Here is a 22,588-nt window from a genome sequence, read left to right as displayed (position 1 = left end):
ACCAGTCTTTCGAAGATTGGAAAATCCGTTGGCATAAGTGCATTGCATCGGGAGGGAATTACTTTGAAGGGGATGAAAATGATTTGGAAGAATAAATAAAGAATTTTCAAAATAAATACAATGTCATCTTATTTTTTGGGCACAGTGCTGAACAAAAATATGTGAGCGATGGCTTCCTGTGATGTTAAATCTACTAATTTAAATTAGATCCAACTAGCTAGGTTTCTATACAAAACTGTGAACAGTGTGGTTTAGAAAATGTGAACTGGTATTCGCAAAAATATCCGAGTATTATAATTATAGATTTGAAGCATTTGTTATTTATTCCAAAAATTTACTGAAAATGTGTGTTTAAGCAGCTTGGATGAGTTAAATGTACGATCCTAATAGTGATCTCACTTGAACAGTTTATAACGGCGGTCCATTGTGGTACCTTGAATTTCAATAAAATTGTTCATAAATCGACAAAGCGCATTGAGCCGAACACAATTGTGTTGCAGTCAGTTTCGACTATGTCTCCTGGTTCGCCGAAGTTATGACTGCCGAAATGTTTCAACCTCAGGTTTGTAAACGCTGGCCAAAGGAAGAAAAACTGCCTGGAGTGCTCTTACCTTCTACCATACAACATAGACAATATGCGTTCGACTGCATTTTTGGGCTGAGCAACTTATTAAACATACGGTTGCGACAATATAAACTTTTCTAAGAGCAAGCAATTCAGTAGATCTTAGTGCTACGCTAGACCTGAAGCATCTCGCAGTCACATAGGAGCTGTTCGTCGACCAACGCCAGCCAAACGCACGCGTTGTCTATAGGTCTAGTGCTAGAACGCAAGATGACAACGCAAAATAGCTAGAGTGAAACACACTCGTTTAACGGTACAGTTGAGACTTTACTGGTATTTCCTAACAAATTTGTTAACCCAAAAACCTTCAATGGCGCCTCTATTAAAATAAATACCAAGTACATTTTTATTAAATTGCCAACACACTGGTCTCACAGAATTATTTTGTGTAAACAATAAAAAATATGCTTGCAAAATAAAGTAAATATTAACACACATCGCGTTGAATAAGTAAGTGTGTACATTAATGGTGCTGTACAAATACAAAATTTAGCAAATGCGTCAAATGAATTTTGAAAAAAAAAAAAATTAGAGCAATTTGTAGTTGCCTGCTTTAGCATTAACCCTTCCAATACTAGCAATTTAACTTAGAGAGTCATGGCAGTTTTTACACATACACTGAGCATTTATAATAATACCCAACGAATACCCTCCTCCCGCCCAACCGACGCGAGGGAGTTTTTAAATATAGCACTTAGCGGTTCGAAAAATAAAAAGCATTTTACAACTAGTGGTTGGAGTACTTATTTTGTAGCCAGTAACCCTTCACGATTTTGAAGTAAGCCACTTGTCATTAAATGTACTATGTAGCATCATACAGTCTAGGTTGCGCTTGCGATCCGCCTGATGTGCACACAGTTCTATAAAAGACCTAATTTTTCTTACTCTGAGCTTACGCATCATCAATAACCGTACTCTCATGCCAGCAAGTAGTTGTTTCTTCAAAAGGACGAAGTCGAACGCTTCTCAACTTCACTCCGATTATCACCTTATAAAGTATATGCAATTATTCTATGGTTCTTCGGGTAAAAGTGTAGCCCCGTCGCGCTCAATCAGCGCTAAATGCGAAATATTGATACACTATTTCTTAATATACATAAAATGCTAACTCGTTTCATTGCTTGAGGGCACCAATAGACCTCAACGAAACTACTTCTCTCGGATATGCTTTTTCTAGATAGATATTCAAGGTTTGGTCGCTGATGGATGCCAAGAGTTCTACAACGGGGTTGTCATTAGAGCTTGGCACTCGCAAAAGCAGTGTAGAACCGTTTCCTTACTGCCTTTGAATTCGAAACTGCGGTAAATATTGTTATCGAGCAAGCCCATATTTAACGCATGATCTCGATCTCCAAATGGCCAATGTTCCGTTAATTAGAATTAAGTTAATTCTATATACACTTATTCTGGACCCATTTAATAAGCCCTTAGTTCTTTTCTTTTCATATTTTTGGCCATATCTGTTTCGCTGTCTAGCATTTGCTTGTAAATTTCCAGCTATTCTGAATTATTTATTCAAATTGTGTTGTATTGAGCTCCATCTTGATTGTTCTTAGCGAGCTTGGAATTATTTTCGACCCAGAGTCGATTAGCAGGACTCCCAACGTAGCCAAATTCTCTGCGTTTTCTTTGCCAAAAATGTTGCTATGATCTGGTACCCAAATTGAAGATGTGGAGTTGATCTGCTTTTGAGCTTAAAGCCGTCGTGCATTAGTTGATCATGCTGCCATCTAACGATAGGTCAAGGGAGGTTGTCTCATAGCAGTGTTAGATGAGTTGCAAAGTGTTGGTTAGAGTAATGCGGAGACTCTGAATAAGTTGAAGTTTATTCTGCTACAGCATCTGGAATGAAGTTAGAAGGGTCACTCTAGTTTCCTAATTCACAACAGCCGGTTTTACGTTACTAGAATTGACCCGAATTGTATGCGGCCAATGTCTTTTATTTCGGCTCTAATCCCGCTCTCTGTATCATAACGTAGTTATTCCGAAAATATCCACAGGCCTACTCTAAACTTGGTACTGTCGTTTGGAAGATGTTAGCTGAGTTTTGCAGACGGATGGAGAGAGAGATATTAAGATCCCCGGAGTATATGTATATTCGTTCCCACTCCACAGTCGATTTTATATCCGACGGTATAGATTGAGCTGGTATTCTCCTCCGCTACTAGGCCTCTTCTTCATCCACGTCTAGAGGGTTTTCTAGCTGGAAACCTTCGTCAGGAATGAAAATAGCGGAAAGATTAGTTCAAAATTACTATGCCAGTTTGACAGTTCGCTTCGTTTATGTCGTTGTTTGTATACAAACTGCCATTGAATTGTCAAATTTCGTTTCAATTATGACAAAAATTCTCACCAAAACTTAAAAGCGAGATATGGGTCAGGTGATGTATGGTATTGTATACCAACAATTTTTTTTTTTATGACACATTTATAATTATTTCTTAATTGATACTGTATGTCTGATTATTTTATTTATTTACCTTGAACGTAGAATAAGGTAACAAAAGACCATATTTTGTAGCGTTTGCTATTTTAAAGACTTCCAATTGTCATTTGAAACAAATATTTGCTTAATATAGATGTCAATTCAATTCTTTTTATAAATCAACTTTTTTCGGAAATCAGTCACTATATATAGATGGCGAAATAAGTGAAAAAGTTACAGTTGTAGATATGCATTTGGCACCGAAGTTCCTAATCGCGCTGGTAGCGTGTTTGTTGTGGCAACAAATTCTTGCTGCCGACACCAACTCGACCGATAACTCTACCGACACCAGCAGTAATTCGACCGATACTACAAGCAATAGTACTTCTACATCCCCCTCTTCTTCCACATCGAACAGTACAAGCGATACAAGTTCCAGTGCAACTGCTACCGCCCTTAAGGCGAGAATAAAAAAATTGAGGAGAAGGTTAAGGAAGGAAAAGGCCGCCGCAAAGCGCCGTTACAAAAAGTTACAAAAGAAAAATCGCAGAAAGCTACGCAAGCTTAGGCGACGAAATCGACGACGCAACCGTGGATAAACTATCTATATATATATATTGATAGACTTTTAAATATAAGTACATATATGCCAAGTATGACATTGGGATAAATATACACATTTGCAGCATAAAAAGTTTGCTTTTAATATCACATTCGAATTTTTTTGAGGTAATTCTGAATTTATAAGCAGTAAATAAAGGTGATCCTTTGAGGTGCCCTACTTTTATTAAAGAAAAATCGGACAAACTTCAAATTTAATGGGAAATGTTTATTATCATTCGAAAGAACATTCCTTGGCATTTATGTTTTGAAGATTATCTCTTTCAACTGTTGGCCGCGGCTACGTCTCAGATGGTGCATGCGATGAGTCCAATTTTCGATGACTTGTTCGAGCATTTCGACTGGTAGCTGGCGAATGACATGCGTAATGTTTTTCCAAGGGCTGAACTGAAGCGGGATTGTCCGCATAGACTTAAGACTTTACATATTCTCGCCGAACAAAAGTCTAATGGTGTGATATCACGCGATCTTGGTGACCAATCGACCGGCCCAAAACATGAAATTATCTGCTTACTGAAGTGTTCTCTCAATAAATCCATTGATTGATGCGATGTGTGGGAAGTTGCGCCGTCTTGTTGGATCCAAATGTCGCTGATGTCACGAGCTTCAATTTCAGGCATCAAATAGTCGGTTATAATGCGCAATAGCGGTCGCCATTGTTCTCACCGTTATCACTTTTAAAGAAATATGGACAGGCGATTCCACTGGCTCACAAACCACACCAAACCGTTATTTTTCTGTATAAAATGGCAGCTCTTGAATCTCTTTAGGTTGCCCTTCGTCCCAAATGCGACAGCTTTTCTTATTTACATACCCATAGAGTCTCATCGCTGAATAAAATTTGCCTCAAAAACCTGGGATCTTTTTGAAACTTTTCAAGAGCCCATAGAGCGAAGCGATATCGCTTGGGAAGATCGAGGGCTTCAGTTCTAGCAAAAGCTGTTCAGATGATGATCTCAACGTGAAATGCATAAAGTCGAAATTCCAAAATAAGTTCCATACGTCAGTCCGAGTTACTGCGAACAGCGCCGAAACGACTCTCCAAGGTCTACGTGTACACTCTCAGCTACGGCTGCTATATTTTCTTCACTACATACTGGACGTGATCTTATTCGGTCATATATTATACAATAATGAATGCTAGGTCTTAAGATGGGTGATGGTGTTGCGAATAGTACGCTCATAGGCCGATTATGTTGACCATAAGTTGAGCAAAGCGCGCGAAACACATTCATCACCCATTGGTAGGGTGGTTTGAATTTGATTGGCTTAATTTGGGTCTAGTATTTTGTTTTTTTAGCAGGCCAGTCTTGGCGGTTACCTTTTCAATTGGCGCTAAATTTTCCGCATATTCCAGGGAAAGCGTTCTACAGTTATGTTGGTGTAGTCGCATGAAATCAACTGTTGGCGTTAAGTGTTTTCTTAATGTTTTGGCTTTCATTGAAGCCAAAACAGTCTCTATTGGATTGGCATTACTGTGATGGCCAATCTAAAGTAACACTGTGGCTTTCTTGTTTCCTTAGAGTACTGAGTCTGATTTTATGTTTCGGATCATTGTCTTCTTGCAGTATCCAACCATGGTTGTTGTTGCAGTAAACCATTTCAGCTGGCTTTAGTAAACCCTTTTTAAACAATTTTGTCGTCTTAACATCGTCCAGGTTTTGTGTGAAGCACCGCAAACACCTTTTGTAACAATGTTTGTCTTTTTCTTATACAAACTCGTCTCAAGATGTTGGAAAATCAGAAGTTGGCTCATCTGTAAATCTTAGGTACGTTGCTCCAATCACTGTTGATGTTTTCCTGCGCCCAAAGCAACCTTTTTTCAATGTGTGTTCTAAAATGTAAGGGTTCGATTACAGTACTGCTACGTTTGAAGGCAGATCTCAACCTGTTCAGCCTGTAATGTATTTGTAGATGTATCTAATCACTTTTTTAGTCTAGCATCTGGATCTATACTGAAGCTGCGTACTGACACCTGGTGCTTTTGGGTAAGACTTTGTTTTGCTCTATTCGGTTTTATTCTTCAAGTCAACTAGTTGTTTGGCCACTGCTATCATAATATGATCCTCCGCATATGAGATCAGCTTAACGTTTTTTGATTGTTGTCTTCTTAGTATGCCGTTTTATAAAAAGATTCCCTAAAACTAAGCCTAAGACTGAGCACTCCAATCCAGATAGAGTAATCATTGATGCCTTCAACAGCGCCAACAATCAGACTTTTCCTTTTTTAATAACTCAGTATAATGTTTATGAGGTATTGAAGAGCGCATACTTCATCCAGACTATTGATTATGTTTGCTCAGTTGAACGCATTTTTCAAATCCAGGATGGTCAGTGCGCAATATTTTTTCCTTTGCACTTATAAAGCGCGGGCAATAAAAGAAAACATGCTCAGAGTCTTCAAAGCACTCTGAACACGACGAAGAATTCGGACTAATGTCGTGCTGGAATCTATACAAATAGCTTCTAAAGCATCCATGTTCACTTAGTATTTGGGTTAGGTGGAAATCCAGGTCCCCATGTCGTCTAGCGATCCAGGAATGGATATCCGGTATGAGTCTGTACGTCCACCGTCCTGTGAGTGAGGTTTGCCACCGCTGCTGCCATATAGTTAAGCTTTTCACTCTCTCTCTTCTTTAGGCTCCTGTAGTTGGCTCTGATAATTTGTACACTCGCTCGTATTCGTCACCCTGGATGTCAATGGGCATCATACTGGCTATTACTTCAGCAGCATCGCTTAAAATTGTTCGGAAAGCACTGATAACTCTTAGTGCCGACAGCCTGTGCACTGTGTTTATTTGTCTGGCGTATGCTTTGATGCCTAGCGCCTGGATCCATATTGGAGCCGCATATAATACAACCGATCTCATTACCTTTGCGAGTAAAAAACGCTGGCTGGAATGCACGCAGCCTTTATTGGCCATCATTCTTGATAAGGCATTCGGGATTTTGTTCGCTTTACCTGCAGTGTATTCTTGGTGGTCCTTAAATTTGAGCCTTGAGTCTACTATTACTCCCAAATATTTTAGGTGTGGCTGTGAATGAATCTGGCACTCCCCGATGGTGAGAGATATGCTTTCCTCCACTTTTCTTGTACTTATGAGCAAGACTTCAATCTTTTGCTCCGCCAGTTCTAAACTCATTGAGGAGAACCATTGGCGCAGACCATTTATGCACTAGTTGCATTTGCTCCGAAGGTCATCGAGGTGTTTAGCAACTGCTACCACAATAAGGTCGGGTATATAATCTAATCTAGTCGCTTTGTAGTTTTTGATTCTCCTTGTTATGGCCAATAGTTCCTCTTTCATAACTAGCGCCGCTGACTTTAGTTTCAATTGATTGAGTTTTGGAAATTATGTTTCGACAACTTTTTGCACAAGCGAAGCGTTTTTTGTTTACTTTTGAAATTTGGCAGACGGATTTTGTAACCAGTTTCCGAGGTGTCTACGAGTATGTTTGCTTATTTACAGATAATAACAAAACTTTCTCGGCAAGCCAATCTCTGCCAATATATAGTACTGTCGTTTGTTATGATGCCTTGTCCTACTCCAAGTAGTGCCGCATGCTGCTTCCAGTTCCTTTAGCGCTGCTAAAGATAGCTCAGACCTAAGCTTTGACCATTCGCCAGTGTTACTATCTCTGTATGAAAAGCCAATAACAGTGATAAGTACCTAGGTATCACCTTAGATGCTAAGCTACGCTGGAAAGAGTATGTCAAAAAAAGGGGTGAGATTAATATGAAATTTACTAAACTTTACCACCTAGTTGGCAGGAAATTCACTGATAGAGTCCAAACAGGCTGTTAGTATATAATCAGGTTCTAAAACCTGTTTGGGACTAGGGAGCCCAACTATGGGGTTGCTCAAGTCAAAGCTGTATTGCCAGCATTCAGCGCTTTCAAAGTAAGGTACTAAGGACTCTAGGCGTGAATTTAATGGTAAATGAAATTTAGAAAATAGCAACGTCTCACGAACTATTTTTTTTAAATGAAGCAAAATGGTACATGCAATGGGTAATGCTATAGCGCCGTGTTTAATGCCTTTTTCATGCCTGAATTGAAGGATGTCGATGTCGACAACCTCTAGTTCCAACAAGACTGCGCTTTATGCCATAAAGTCATCGAAACAATCAATTTATTAAAGAAATGAGCGCATTATATCGCGTCATGGTACTGTGGCGTGACCTCCAAGATCGTGCGATTCAACACCGCTGGACTATTGGGGGGGTTATGTGAAGTCGTGTGTCTACGCAGATAACCCTGAGACGATTGGCAGAGAATATTCGGCGCGTTCTTGCTGACACGCGGCTCCAATTACTACAAAACATGGTCGTTAACTTGTTCGAAATCATTTTTAAAACATTAAGTTATCTTCATAAGAAATACAAATGGTTCTTCATAACCTTAAATCACATGTCTAAAGCACTTTCCGTTATAGGGTCACCGACGTTTCCCTTTGGTTATTACAAAATTTGTGCTTACATTAGTATGCCAATGTATTTACGGAGACGAACCGCTAGACGATGCAAACCATACCTTTTTCAAGTGCCACCTATGGAAAGAAGCACGAAGAACTGTAGAAAACAAGCTCGGAGAACTAAGTACGGAAAATATTTTAGAAAAAATGATAGCTAGCAGCGAAAACTGGGAAATAATTGCCGGGCACGTAGAACATGTTCTACGCACTAGAAAAAGAGACATGGATGCGGACTGCCAATAGAAGATGAGCCAAATAGCATAATGCTGGCTACAAAATCGTAGGCATACCTGGATGCAGGGAGTGTAGAAATTGAACTGTAATGCGTCCATCTTGGAAACCTTGCCCTGAAGTAATGCGAAAGCGGTCCCGGTGTAGGGAAAAAATCCATGATAGAAGGGGGGAGTGTGTTAGTGGGTATACCACTCATGTAGGATGACGATACCTATACGGTGCGAAGGCATCTTTAAACCCTCCTTACGGCCTAACAAAAAAAAAATAATAATAATAATAAAAATAAAAAAAATAAAAAAGTATACCCTGTTCAAAGTATAAGTATCGAGTTATTAATAAAAAATTATAAACAAAAAAATATTTTTTTTTTTTATTAAATTTATTTATTTATTTTCATAAACAAGTAAGAAAGGGCTAAGTTTGGTTGTAACAGAACGTTCTATATGCTCGCATTTTGCCGGATTAAGGTTTGTGCTTACGCATCAGCAATATCCGCACTATCATGATAGAAAGTGGTCCGTTCTTCTAAGGAACTCGAAGGCTGCTCTATTTGATAACTTCATTACTGACTATTCCCTTATAAAGTATATACAGATATCCTGCGGCTCTTCGACTAACTTACGAGGATGATATCTGAGCATATTTCGTACTAGTTACAAAATGTGATAGAAGTGCAGATTGTGACAGTCACGTACCGTTGCTTTGTTTGTCGCGCATTTGACACGTGCCGCAAGAATCTTAGGTACACATTAAACATCTGTGTGACGTCATGAACGAAAATAGCGAAGATATTAGTTTAAATTTAATATGGAAGTCTGATATAACGCTTCGCTTATGTTGTTGCTTTCATTACAACTACTATAAAACTCTCATCACGAGACAAGAATGAGATATACATACATACAGTACAACTAAAAAAATGTTGATGTTATATAACAACTTGTTTATCGAATTGTGTAAGCAGTCGATAGTGGATAGAAGAATAGAATAACAGCAGACCAAATGTTGTAGCTTTTGTTTAATTTAAAACATAAAATTGACATTAGAAACAAATATTTGCTTGATAGTTATGTCAAAAATAACGGTTATTTCATAAATATTACTCTTCCGGAAAGTGGTCACTATATAAAGGCGGTGAAATTAGTGAAACAGTCACAGTTGAAAAAATGAATTTTCCCACGAAGTTGTTCTTAGCGCTGGTCGCATGCTTGTTGTTACAACAAATTCTTGCTGCTAATTCCACCAGCAGTGACTCTACCGACACCACCACCGGTACTGATTCCACATCACCGTCTACGTCAACGAACAGCACAAGTTCTTATCAAGCAACAATAAAAAAATTGCGGAAAAGATTAAGGCGCCAAAAGCGTCTCGAAAAGAAACGTCTCACAAAGGCGCGACGAGCTTTGCGCAAAAGAGAACGACAGATACAGCGCAGGAATAGACGTTCGGAAAGCAGTGGTAGTAGCAATAGGCGTGCCAACAGAAGAAATAGAAATAGACGGTCCAATAGACGGTCCAACAGACGTCGTGGATAAACCGTTCAATCTAATTTTTGGCAAAACTATGGTATATTGCTAGAACTTTAAATAAATATGTAACAGTAAAATTTTTTTTTGAAAAATATAAACTTTTTTTATAAGAAATAAATAGGCTTATAATTTCCGCTTTGATGCTTGTCAAGGTGATATTGTATATTTTCGAAGTGAATCGGCTTCTTTGAATTTCATCGACTCAACTCGGTTAGAGAACTTGTTTTTTTCAAGCCAGTCGTGGCGATTACTTTTTCATTGCCGCTAAAATTCTTTTCAGCGAGCATTCTCTAATGAAAGAATGAATGCTATTTCAATATTTCCAATATACTACTGTGGGCACAAAATAGTAAGACTTTTTAATTTCAATTTCGCGCGAAAATACGTTCGTCGAAATATATTCTTTTCTCGGTTGGCATGACTGTCAGTGACTTCTAAGCTAAATGTCATATCAAAATAATCATTAGTCTTTAGTATACGCTTATCTTTTCGAAGCACATAAAGTGCATTTGGCGATTTTTACGATGAGTGTATTAATTCAACAGAGCAGTTCCATTAAATTTTGTTTGTGGAATCAAATTTCTGGTGACGAAACGTTCAGAATGTTGGAAAAGTCCTTCAGTGATGATTCCTTGCTGGTTCCTTGGTTAAAATTATTCAAAGAGGTTCGAGAACGCTTTGACGACGAACCACCTCCAGGACGACCATAAACATCAACTGATAATCAAATATAGGAATTGATACTTGAGACAATTAACAGTCAGAGATCTTGCTGGCATCGTTGGAATATCGGAAGGAACAGTGAAAACCATTTTGAAAGCTCGTTTGGGTCTAAGGAAAGTAAAAGCACGATTTGTGCCAAAATCACATAATTTTTTCGAAAAAACAGCGTCGCGTCTGTGAAACAATGCTTTCTGTCTACCAGGATGTCATGAAACATATTATTACTGGCGATGAGTCTTGGATCTGTGTTTACAACCCTGAAACAGACGATCATTCGGCCGAATATCGTGGCGAAGTTGAGCAGCAATCGAAAAAACCACGTCAAAACGCGTCAAAAATCAAGGTTATCTTAACAGTTTTCTTCTTCGATTATCGAGTTGTGTTATACTCCGGTTTCCTTCCGATCGGCCAAATTGTCAACAAGAAACACTGTTTGAGTGTTATGCGTCGTTTGCGCGAGGCCCGGAATAATGGGCCGACAACTTTTTTTTAGTTTTGACAGCACGATAATGCACCGTCGCTTACTGCATTCATTCTTTGTGAGTTTTTCGCCAGATTTTCAATCAGTGATGTGCCGCAACCAACGCATTCGCCTGATTTAGCTCCGTGTGACTTCTGGCTATGCAGTAAACTCAAACAACCGCTCCGGGGAAAACCTTTTGAGTAAATTGAAGGCATTAAAAACGTGAATCGTTACGCGCATTGAAAGCAATTCTGGAGATTGACTTTAAGAGGATATTCCGGTATAGACGCTTGAGTTTTAGGCATTTTTTAAACTAAGATAAAAAAAAATGAAAAACATTTTTACTATCCATTTTTTTATATGTTTTTTATTGACATTTTAATAATAAAAAAAAAATTGCAAGAAAAAACAAACCAAAATTCGTCGAGATAATACGGACCGGTGGAGTGGGGGCTTCAAAAAAAAACGGTGCGTCCTGGTTGACGTGATTTCAAGCCTTGTAGAGATCTAAAACACAAAAAACAAGAAGATTCTTCATTAGTAAGGATGTCGTTAAAAAAAAAAAAAAAAAAAAAAAAAAAAAAATGGTGTCGACTTGAAAAAAAATTTTTTTTTGACCCGATTTTTTCGACTTTTCGAATTTTTTAAAAATACTTCAAATCAAAATTTTTTGGAAATCCAAGGCAGAAACGATATAGCATTGTATACGGAAGATATGTACCAATTTTCAAAGGAATCGCTTCAGCAGAACTTGAGATATCATGTCAAACACCTCAGCCATCGGCTGTATCTCCGAAAATAAGTCGAATTTTGAAAAATCCTTCCAAGGTCATATTTTTGAAAGTCTAAACTTTCAAAATATGCAAAAAAAAATCGATTTTTTCAAAATCCTAGACCAGAAGAAGGGGGTACCCTTAACAACTGTTTTGAGTATTGGAAAAAACGTTGGCGCAGGTGTATTGCAGCCAAGTGGTATTACTTTGAAGGGGACGGATTTTAAAATTATGAACAAAGTCTTACTATTTTCTGCTCATAGTAGTAGTCTAAAAATTGTAGTGTTTTTTTCAACATCATGATTTATTTTAATAAAAATTTATTATTTATTTATAAAGCTGGTCAGCTGTCGTTTTTTAAGTCTTCCGAGCGTTCCACCAAGCAACAAAAAACCATTTATGTATGCCATAGAGCTCTTATGGTGGCATGCTCTACATATATTGTAATCAATTTCATTACTTGCCAGACTTTCCCGTTTGTTAAAGTTGACGAATATTTAGCAAGAAACGGTAGCTGTTTTGGGTACCCATCGCAATAATTGTTGCTTTTATTATTATTATTTTTAGTTACTTTTTTGACTCTTCGCTGACGCTTTGGTCGTGGCCCTGCCTTTAACAACGCCAACTGTCTAGCATTCAACCAAGTTGTGTGTGTTCGCGTATGTCAAGCCGATGCACTTACTGTGTCCACATGCCAGCCGATGTCAATGTGATGTCAGCAAATGTCAACAGTTTGTCAAATATGTTGTGTCTTCGTTTCACTTATTGTTGTTGTTGAACATTTTTTTAGTTGCCTGCCAGCCTTGACCTAGCTACAACATTTGCCTAGTAATAATGTAAAAGGTGCAATAGAAAAGCTTTTGCCAGCAGTCACGTGCCACTTAATGTGTACACTCGTATTTATTATAGTCTTACTGTAGAAATATGCCTATATATGTATAAATTTCTTTTTCCAATTTGAGATTCCAAGCGAAGCCAGGTCCTTCTATACCTGGTCTTTCCAACGGAGTGAAGGGGTTCGTCTTGCTCCACTTCCCCAGCGGGTACTACGTCGAATACTACCAAAGCTGGAGCGTTTTCATCCATTTGGGCGACATGACCTAGCCAGTGTAGCCGCTGTCTCTTAATTCGCTGAACTATGTCAATGTCGTCGTATGACTCATACAGCTCATTGTTCCATCAAATGCGATATTCACCGTTGCCAATGCGCGAAAGACCATAAACCTTCCGCAGAATCTTCTCGAAAACTAGTAACGGCGACTCATCAGTTGTTGTCATCGTCCATGCTTCTTCACCATATAGTTGGACGGGCATAGTGAGTGACTTATGGATTTTGTTCTTTGTTCGTCGAGAGAGGGCTTAACTTCTCAGCAGCTTTAGAATCGACGAAGAGGGTCTTTTCCAAGTTTTGGCGAATGGCGAATTTCTGGTCAGTTGTTGATTTTCCAGGCATAAAGCCACACTAATAAAGTCCAATCAGTTTGTTGACGGTTGGCTTTAATCTTTCACATAATACACTCGATAGAACCTTTTATGCGATGTTGAGGAGTCTTATCCCACTGTTGTTGGCGCAGATTGCGCGATCCACCTTTTTGTGGATTGGGCAGAGCACTTTTAAATTCCATCGTCGGGTATGTTTTCATTAGACCAAATTTTACAAAGAAACTGCTGCATGCTTCTTATTAGTTCTTCGCCGCCGTGTTTGAATAGCTCGGCCGGAAATCCATTTGCCCGCCGCTTTGTTGTGCTTCAGACGGGTAATTGCTAATTGATTTTGAACTAAGAAAAAACACTCAGAGTAAATATAGCAGAGATGGTTGATGCAAAGCTGTGGCAGCTGCGCGGAACGCATTAAACATACTTACATATATACCGATGGCTCGAAAATAGAAGCGGCTATAACTGTTCGGAGTTAGGCATAAGACAATTTTTTAAACTGACAGATCACCGTGGTATATTTCAAGTAAAGGATTTTGCCATTGGGAAAGCCGCGAAACTAGCCTCTAATTGCACTAGCAGGCAATTGCAAAGTAAATATCTACGTGGACAGCAATCAAGGCCTTAATCTCGTTTCGCATATTGGAGCAGAAGTTTTTTAGGCAGAAGGGCAGTGGTGGAGAGTGTCGCCAGGAACAAGCGACTTCACTTCTACTGAATGCCAGATCTCAAAATCCTCGTTGGCAATGAGATAGTGGCCAAATCGCCAAGACTGATGTACGATTGTCAAGAAAACGCGATCGACATTGGTAAACCTATCCATTGTTAATACGACGAACTGGAGAGGACTATGGTTAGGAAGATCAATTTGCTAATTTTCCGTCCGCGATGATGAAATATAAGTCTACTATATCTAGTGACAATCACACAATTTCTAATATGTTTGCTAAATTCTTTAGGTTCAATTACTCTCCAAAATCTCCAAAAAAATGTTCCGCATCAGCATAAGTTATGTCCGATTTCTGTAATTAATGCAGCCACCATTTCCGAAGCAGACGTCTTATATCAGTAAAATATGTTAGAACAATCATTTAATTATGGCCCAGATATGATTCCCTCATGCTTTCTTAAAAAATGTGCCAAATATATATGCCAACCCTTAACAAAACTATTTGATTCATCTCTTAAGCAAGGCTTATTTTCATCTATATGGAAAAAGTTGTTTATAATTCCTTTACATAATAGTGGATTTAGATCATCTATTGAAAACTATAAGTGAATAGCAAAGTTGTCAGCAATACCTAAACTTTTTGTAGCAATTATAACGGATGACACAAGCTTCCGGATTTCTCCACTAATTTCTTGTTCTCAGCACGGTTTTCGAAAAGGGAAATCTACAGTAACTAAAGTGCTTGAATGTGGATCACATGTATGTATCAACGGGCTTTAGGGAGAATAAGCATATTGATGTTATATACACAGCTTTTAGCAAAGCTTTTGATAAAGCAAAGCATTCAGTTCTTTTGAATAAACTTAATCTTCTTGGTTTCCAATCAATTTTCTAAAATGGGTTGCTTCTTATCTTAGTAAAGAATTCAACGAGTCATATTTAACGATACTTTTTCTGACATAACCAATGTTCCTTCAGGCTCCTTCAGGCGTTCCTCAAGGTAGCCATCTTGGTCCAATTCTGTTCTTGTTATTTATTAATGACATATCATCTGTTGTTAAGTAGTCAAGAGTTTTATTATATGCTGACGATGTAAAACTTGTTTAATCTCGCCCAATTTCACTCTGTAAGACAAAAATGTAAGAATAATGTTATCTACCGAATTTGGTTGAAATTGGTCGAGTAGTTCATGAGTTAAAAGACTTCACTTAAATATGGGCGGCGCGAACCCGAGTATGCAGTGTTTAGAGCGCGTTTTATGTGAGGTCTTTGAGGTTTTTGACGTCAAGAAGAACAAGAAAAAAAATTGTGGAAAGATTTGTTTACAATGTCTAAAGACTCTTGAGAGTTTGTTTCGTTTATGCCACACCTAGTTGCTATGTGATAAGTGTTAGATGACATTCGCGAGTTGTTCAACAAAAGTAAGTAAACGTCAGAGCTGTATAGCAAAAATTTTAATGCATATTTAAAGACAGAACACCTGAAAGTTTATTTGACGCTCGTGACAGAAAATTAAGAAAACAAAATACCATATAACATTTGTTAATTTCAACTTTAAGCTCGCGTTAGAACAAGTATTTGCGTAATAAGTATTGTTGTCAAAACAAAGTATTCTTTTTATAAATTCATGTTTTTTTTTCGGATAGCATTCACTATATAAAGGCAGCAAATTAGTGTGAAAGTTACAGTTGAAGAAATGAATTTGACACCGAAGTTCCTAATCGCGCTGGTAGCGTGTTTGTTGTGGCAACAAATTCTTGCTGCCGACACCAACTCTACCGACACCAGCAGTAATTCGACCGATACTTCAAGCAACACCACTACAACTACTACAACCACGGTCAGTCCAAGCTCATCAACGAGTACAAATTCAAGTTCAAGTACAAGTGCTGCCGCCTATCGGAGGAGAATAAGAAATTTGCGGAGAAGATTAAGGCGACAAAGGCGTGTCGCAAGGCAACGGCTCAGAAAGCAACGTCGCGCTATGCGCAGAAGGCTACGCAGGAGTAGGCGACGTGCACAAAGAAGTGCCACTGGCAATAGAGCCAATAGAAATAGACGGGTCCGTCGTGGATAAATCGTCGCAATTAATTGTATATATAACAAATATAACTTTTGGAAATATATACAGAATTTTAGCATAAGAGTTGTTCTCTTTATTTCCGCTTTGATTCCTGTTCTGGTAATTTTGAATTTAGCGGCACAACTCGTCCAGGAAATTTTGTTTTGACAATTCAATATTGACGGTTACGTTTTGATAAGGATTTTTAATTCCTCTCTTAAAGAAGTTATATTTTCTTCGATATGGAAACAGTCATTTATAATCTCTTTGCATAAAAGTGAGTTTAGATTATACACTGAAAACTAAAGGGGTATTGCAAAACTATCAGTTATAGTACAGTTTTTGAAGCTAACATTGTAGACCATATAACTTTTTCGATGTCCACGTTAATTTCTTCTTCTCAGCATGGATTTCGTAAAGGAAAATCTACTCTAACAAATTTACTTGAATTTGTAAATCATTTTTCATTGTGTTTTATGCATTCGAATGTTATATCCATTGACTTTAGCAAAGCTTTTAAGAAAGTAAATCTCTTGACTCTCGTACATAAACTTGATCTTCTGCGCTTTCGCCGAAGATTTCTTTAATGGTTATATTCTTATCTTTTTCATATTTAGAACACAATGAGTGATATTTGAGGATACACTTTCAGATTCAATTAATGTCTCTTCAGGTGTTCCACAGGGTAAACCTCTTATTATGATTATGTTCTTCTTATCTATTAACGATATCTCTTCTGTCATAGAATACACAAATATTTTATTATATGCCGACGGCTTAAAGCTTTTTAAATCATATACTTTAATTGATGAAAGGTGTCTGTTGCAAATAGACTTAAACAATTTGGTAGTTTGGTGTGATAGAAATGATTTGCCATTGAATCTCAAAGAATGTGAAACCAGTAAATGTATCTCGCAGACCTGGACTCTCCTCTCCTTATACAAGTATAAAAAAGGCTTTTTGCTATATTTACTATAGCTTTTAACTTTGTTGATTTGGGAGTTACTATGGCCCCTAAGCTTAATCTTACTTAGTTAACATATGAATACCATAGTCTTAAAAGCAAACGGTATTCTCAGTTTTATTAAACGTTGGTCTAAAAAATTTAGAGATGTATGTTTCTAAAGCACTTTTTACTACTTTGCTCAGACTTATGTATTTTAGAATATGGCTCTGTTTTATGGAACCCTGGTTACCAAATCCACTCTCACAATAAGAGTCGATACAAAAACATTTTGTACTTTTTGCCTTAGAACATTACGATGGTATTAAGTCTTCCAACAGACTCCTCGCGTCGGTTGGGCGGGAGGAGAGTAATCGTTGGGTTATAATTAAAGTTATCGATAACAAAATCACGATTTAAAAAATAAAAATGAGTCCATAAAAATCGATAAATCAAATTACAAAATTAAATTTTACGAATTTATGCAGATATTTTTATATGCTGTAAAAAAAATAATATAATAAAAGTTATCGACAAAACACAAAACAATGTATTAGAAATTGTTTTTTTTTTCAATACATAAAAACAAAAAATTTAACGAATTTGTTTTTTTTTTTTAATTTTAAATACATTTTAAGGTATCGATTTGTTCTACTTAAATGCCTTAGAGCTAAGTGAAGAATAATTTACAAACTTATCGATTTTTTTAAGTTTTGGAACCAAGTAGAGATGTTGACAAAAAATTCTAAAACGATATTTGTGCTAAAATTATGTATAATACAACGAAACTGGAAATTGAAGTTTTATTTTTTTATTTATAAAAAATTTTGAATTATGAAAACTCAAAATAAATCGATAAAAATCGATCGTTGAATTATCGATAACTTTATGATTTTATGATATAAAAGAGTATATTTAAATTTAGAGTTAACGATAAAAAATTAGAAAATAATGTTTTATAAATAACTGTGCATAACGTTATTAAAAATAACGTTAAAAAAATCGCGAAATTAAGTTTAATTTTTTATGTAAGCATAAATTTTAAGTTTTACTTTATATGTATAACCAAAGTACAAAATAATGTCTTAAAGTAAATTTAAATTAACGGCAATGCGAAAATTAAAGCTTTGTTGATAACTGTGCTTAAAGTTATCGATAACAAAATCGCGAGTTGAAGTTTTATTTAAAAAAAAATTGCATGAATTATAAAAATCGATGTCTTAGTTATCGATAATTTTATGAATTTATGAAAAATAAATTAAATTTAAATTTAGAGTTAACGATAAAAACTTAGAAAATAAAGTTTATAAATAACTGTGCATAACGTTATCGAAAACGAAATCGCGAAATTAAGTATATATCCAAGGTATCGAAAAATGCCTTAAAATAAATTCAAATTTCAATGCGAAAATTAAAGTATTGTAAAGATATGTTTAAAGTTATCGATAATAAAATCGTGAGGTAAAGTTAAATTGTTTAAACATAAACAAATTTTAATGATTGTAAAAAGAAAAACTAAAAATAAATCGATAAAATTCGATATATTAACTATCGATAATTCTATGAATTTATAAAAATGAATTAAAAATAACAGTTTTGTTTAAAGTTATCGATAAAAAGTTAGAAAATAAAGTTTGGTAAATCACTATGATTAAAATGATCGATAAAACTAAAAATATGTTGATAAAATTCGATATATTAATTATCGATAATTTTATGAATTTATGAAAATTAATTAAAAATAAAAGTTTTGTTTAAAGTTATCGATAAAAAGTTAGAAAATAAAGTTTTATAAATCACTATGATTAAAATGATCGATAAAACTAAAAATAAATCGATAAAAATCGATAAATTCACTGTCGATAATTTTATGAATTTATAAAAATGAATTAAAAATAACAGTTTTGTTTAAAGTTATCGATAAAAAGTTAGAAAATAAAGTTTTCTAAATCACTATGATTAAAATGATCGATAAAACAAAAAATATGTTGATAAAATTCGATATATTAATTATCGATAATTCTATGAATTTATAAAAATGAATTAAAAGTAAAAGTTTTTTTTAAGTTATCGATAAAAAGTTAGAAAATAAAGTTTTATAAATCACTATCATTAAAATTATCGATAAAACTCAAAATAAATCGATAAAAATCGATAAATTCACTGTCGATAATTCTATGAATTTATAAAAATTAATTAAAAATAAAAGTTTTGTTTAAAGTTATCGATAAAAAGTTAGAAAATAAAGTTTTCTAAATAACATAACTATGATTAAAATTATCGATTACAAAATCGTAAGATGAAGTTTAAATGTATTGTATTAAGCCATTTTAATTGAAAAAATATATAAAAAATCAATAAATTCACTGCCGATAATTTTATGAATTTATGAAAATTAAATCTAAAATAAGATTGAACGACTTGAACTTAATTCCTCAACACCAGTAGTTCTTTTCCTTTTATTGGTTTTGTTGGTGATCATCCACACTTTCATTTTTCATTTTCTCAGCGCCGAAATGTGCAACGAATGATAATCAAATTTCACAGCACCGAAAGTGAAATGCTAATAAATAGCAAGCAAGTGAGCTAACGCCTTTAAAATATACACAAAAACTATGTATATGAAGCGGGCAAAACTATAATTCTAACTACGCGGTAGAGCAAAATGTGTGATCAGGTGGGAGGGCCAATATCTAATTACACACACAAATACACATAAAGTGGCAGCTGCAACTGATCTACATGCTATACATGCATACACATGCACCACTAATAATTAAATACTTTGTATTGCAACAACAATAACAACTAGCGGCGACAAAGACAAATTGTCACAGTGCTTCAAAATACTGGATTGTAGGAGAGGCATAGGCAGAGCGGGGCATTCACGTATGATTCAAAAGTAAAAATCTCCAATGAGCGGTTAAATAAATAAATTACGTACTACAGTAACAGCAACAACAAGACTGGCAGTAAAAGACGCTTGTGTGGACTCACTGTTTGCGCGCGGCCTCAAAGTGTCAGAGAGGCAGCGCTACAAAAACATACGAGTGGGAAAGTGAGTGCAGCAAAAAGCCAATAAAACAAATATGCACAGCACCAGCAACAACAACAATAACAAGCAATCAAAACAAAACAAATAAATTAAACGAAAACGCGCATCCATCCGGCAAATCCCTTAATTAACAATTCCGCTCAGCAAATGTTGGCTGAACGCTGTTCGTAATTCGCTTAGAGCCGTAGCGTTGTTGTGCTGCACGCTCGCCGCTTAGGCGTTGTCTTAGCGTTTAAGCGCTTCGTTTTTGTTTTCGTTTTCGCTTTTGTTGGGTGTTGTGTCCAATTTCACCCGTCAACTGCTAATTCTTTTACATTTATTTATTAACAGCTCAATGCAGTCAGAAAATCAACCATTGTTGTTGCTGTTTTATTAATGGCCAATGATTTTGGTGTACGCGGAAAAGCAGCATGCTTACATGCATATGCTGCTACGCCCTCGCTTCCTCTCACCGTCCACCGTCAAAATTGATTCTCACTAATTTCGCATTAAAATGTCGTTTGTAGTGTGTGCGTGGCTTCGGAAATGTTGAAGAAAGTTTACAGCAGCAAGCAAAAATGCAGACAAAAGCAACAACTGCGCAAACAATATAAAATAGTATGGTTTGTTTGGCTAACAGCTTCAAAGTTGAATGACTTAATGCGCAGCTCGGCACACAACTATTATATCTACGTACAGTAAATACTGCGTAAGAGTGACAGAAGCCGAGAAAATTGTGCGCACTGGCGTAAATAGCTATTAATGCATTCGATCTGATACCAATATGGTATAATAAATTTATTTTTGTCAAAAAAAAAATTTACAAATTTCAAACAGATGGCAACTTTACTCATAAATAACGCCGGCGAGACTCTATTTTAAAGCTCTTTTCTTTGACGTCTATATCCTATGTAGTATTTCATTATTTTCGTCAGATTCATCGAATTAAAAAATAATAAAACGGTGGCAACACTACGTAACAATATTTTCAAGTTCACTCTATTTTAAAGCTCTTTAGTTTGATTACTTTTTTGTATGCAATATGTAATTTCATCACATTCATTGAGTTAAAAAATAAAATAAATAAAACGGTGGCAACCTTGCGCAACAAAATTTTCAAGTTTAAGTTAACTGAAAGTATATATTATATTAAAATAAAAAATAAAATAAAAAGGTGGCAACTCCTTACGCAAATATTTTCCAATTTAAGCTTTCTGAAACTTAATTATTTCGATGGCCATTTTGTAATTTTAACTTTTTTCATATTAATAAAATAAAAAGGTGGCAACTCATTCAAAAATATTTTCCAGTTCAAGCTTCTTGAAATCTGTTTAATTATTGTCCATATTGTAATATTTAACTTTTTTATATTAAGAAAATAAAAAGGTGGCAACTCTTTACAAAAATATTTTCCAGCTTAGCTTTCTGAAACTTGTTTGATTTGATTTTCGTATTAATCAAATTAAAAAAATATAATAATAAAGATAGTGTTAAAAAAATAATAATAGAATTGGCAACCCTTCTCAAAACCTTTTTTTTATTAATATTAGGCAATCTGTATCCTTTTTCTTTTGGGGCGCATATTATAATAATTCACTCTCTCTATTAAATTAATTGCATTCGAATAATGCAAGCAGTTGGCAACCTTGTTCAGAAATATTTTGAAGTTTATGCATAATCCGCTAACTTTTGTTTGATATCCAGGTTGTCGCATTAATTGCTTTAATACATTTTATCGAATTCAAAAATAAAAAAGATGGCAACATTACCAAAAAAAATTTAAGCATAAATCTGTCATAAAGCTCTAAAATTATATTCGGTACCCATACAGTAACTAAAAATACAATTATATTAAATAAATTTTGTCAAACAATTGGCAACCCTATTCAAAAATATTTTAAAGCTCAAGCATTTTGAAACCTGTTTATTTTGTGGCACATATTTTGATATTTTAGTCTTTGTATTACATTAACTGAATGAAAATAATATAAACAGTTGGCAACCTTGTTCAGAAATTTTTACACTTGTTTGCACGCTTGGGTCAATTTTATTTGATATCTATGTTGTTATATTTACTATTTTTAATGCATTTATTGCCTTAAAAAAATAAAAAAGGTGGCAACGCCATACAAATATTTGCATTTTCAGACATTCGAAACTTCCTCATATTGTAAGATTGCATTTATTTTATCAAATTTATTTTTATGAAAATGTGGCAATCTACCTTTAAAAATACATACATATGTATGTGAGCGGTAGCTTTCCGAAAGTTGTCTAATTTAATCTTTATATTGTTATATTAAATTTAATTTTTGAAATATTTTTTTTTAACTTTAAATGTGTTTGAATAATTTTTTTTTTTATATTTAATTTCATTTTCTAAATGTTGAATCTATAATTTTTTAAGTGGCAAAAAAAATAATCGCCATTTATTATAAAGAAAATAATATTTTATTAATATTTTATTAATATCTTTTTTTAATTTTACACACTTGGGAAAAACTACTTTAAATAAACGTCAGTATAGAAGAACCATTCTCGAGAGGTTGTGGCCTGGATAGAAATTTAGCA

At 35.3% G+C, this 22,588-nt stretch overlaps 2 protein-coding genes across 7 annotated transcripts in view; both read left to right on the top strand.

Annotated features, from left to right (window-relative positions):
• LOC126760481 (guanylate kinase) overlaps positions 1 to 22,588 on the top strand; it is a 179,536-nt gene that overhangs the window by 86,827 nt on the left and 70,121 nt on the right. The gene's annotated exons all lie outside the window — the stretch shown is intronic.
• On the top strand, positions 9,547 to 9,918 carry LOC126759349 (uncharacterized). The gene has a single exon (XM_050474083.1). It carries the CDS (start codon positions 9,547 to 9,549, stop codon positions 9,916 to 9,918), a length of 372 nt encoding a protein of 123 aa, XP_050330040.1.

Source organism: Bactrocera neohumeralis, chromosome 5 (genome assembly GCF_024586455.1).
Source record: "Bactrocera neohumeralis isolate Rockhampton chromosome 5, APGP_CSIRO_Bneo_wtdbg2-racon-allhic-juicebox.fasta_v2, whole genome shotgun sequence".
Classification (NCBI taxonomy): Eukaryota; Metazoa; Arthropoda; class Insecta; order Diptera; family Tephritidae; genus Bactrocera; species Bactrocera neohumeralis.
Note: the sequence above shows the minus strand (reverse complement) of the source record. Positions and strands in the feature narration are given on the sequence as shown.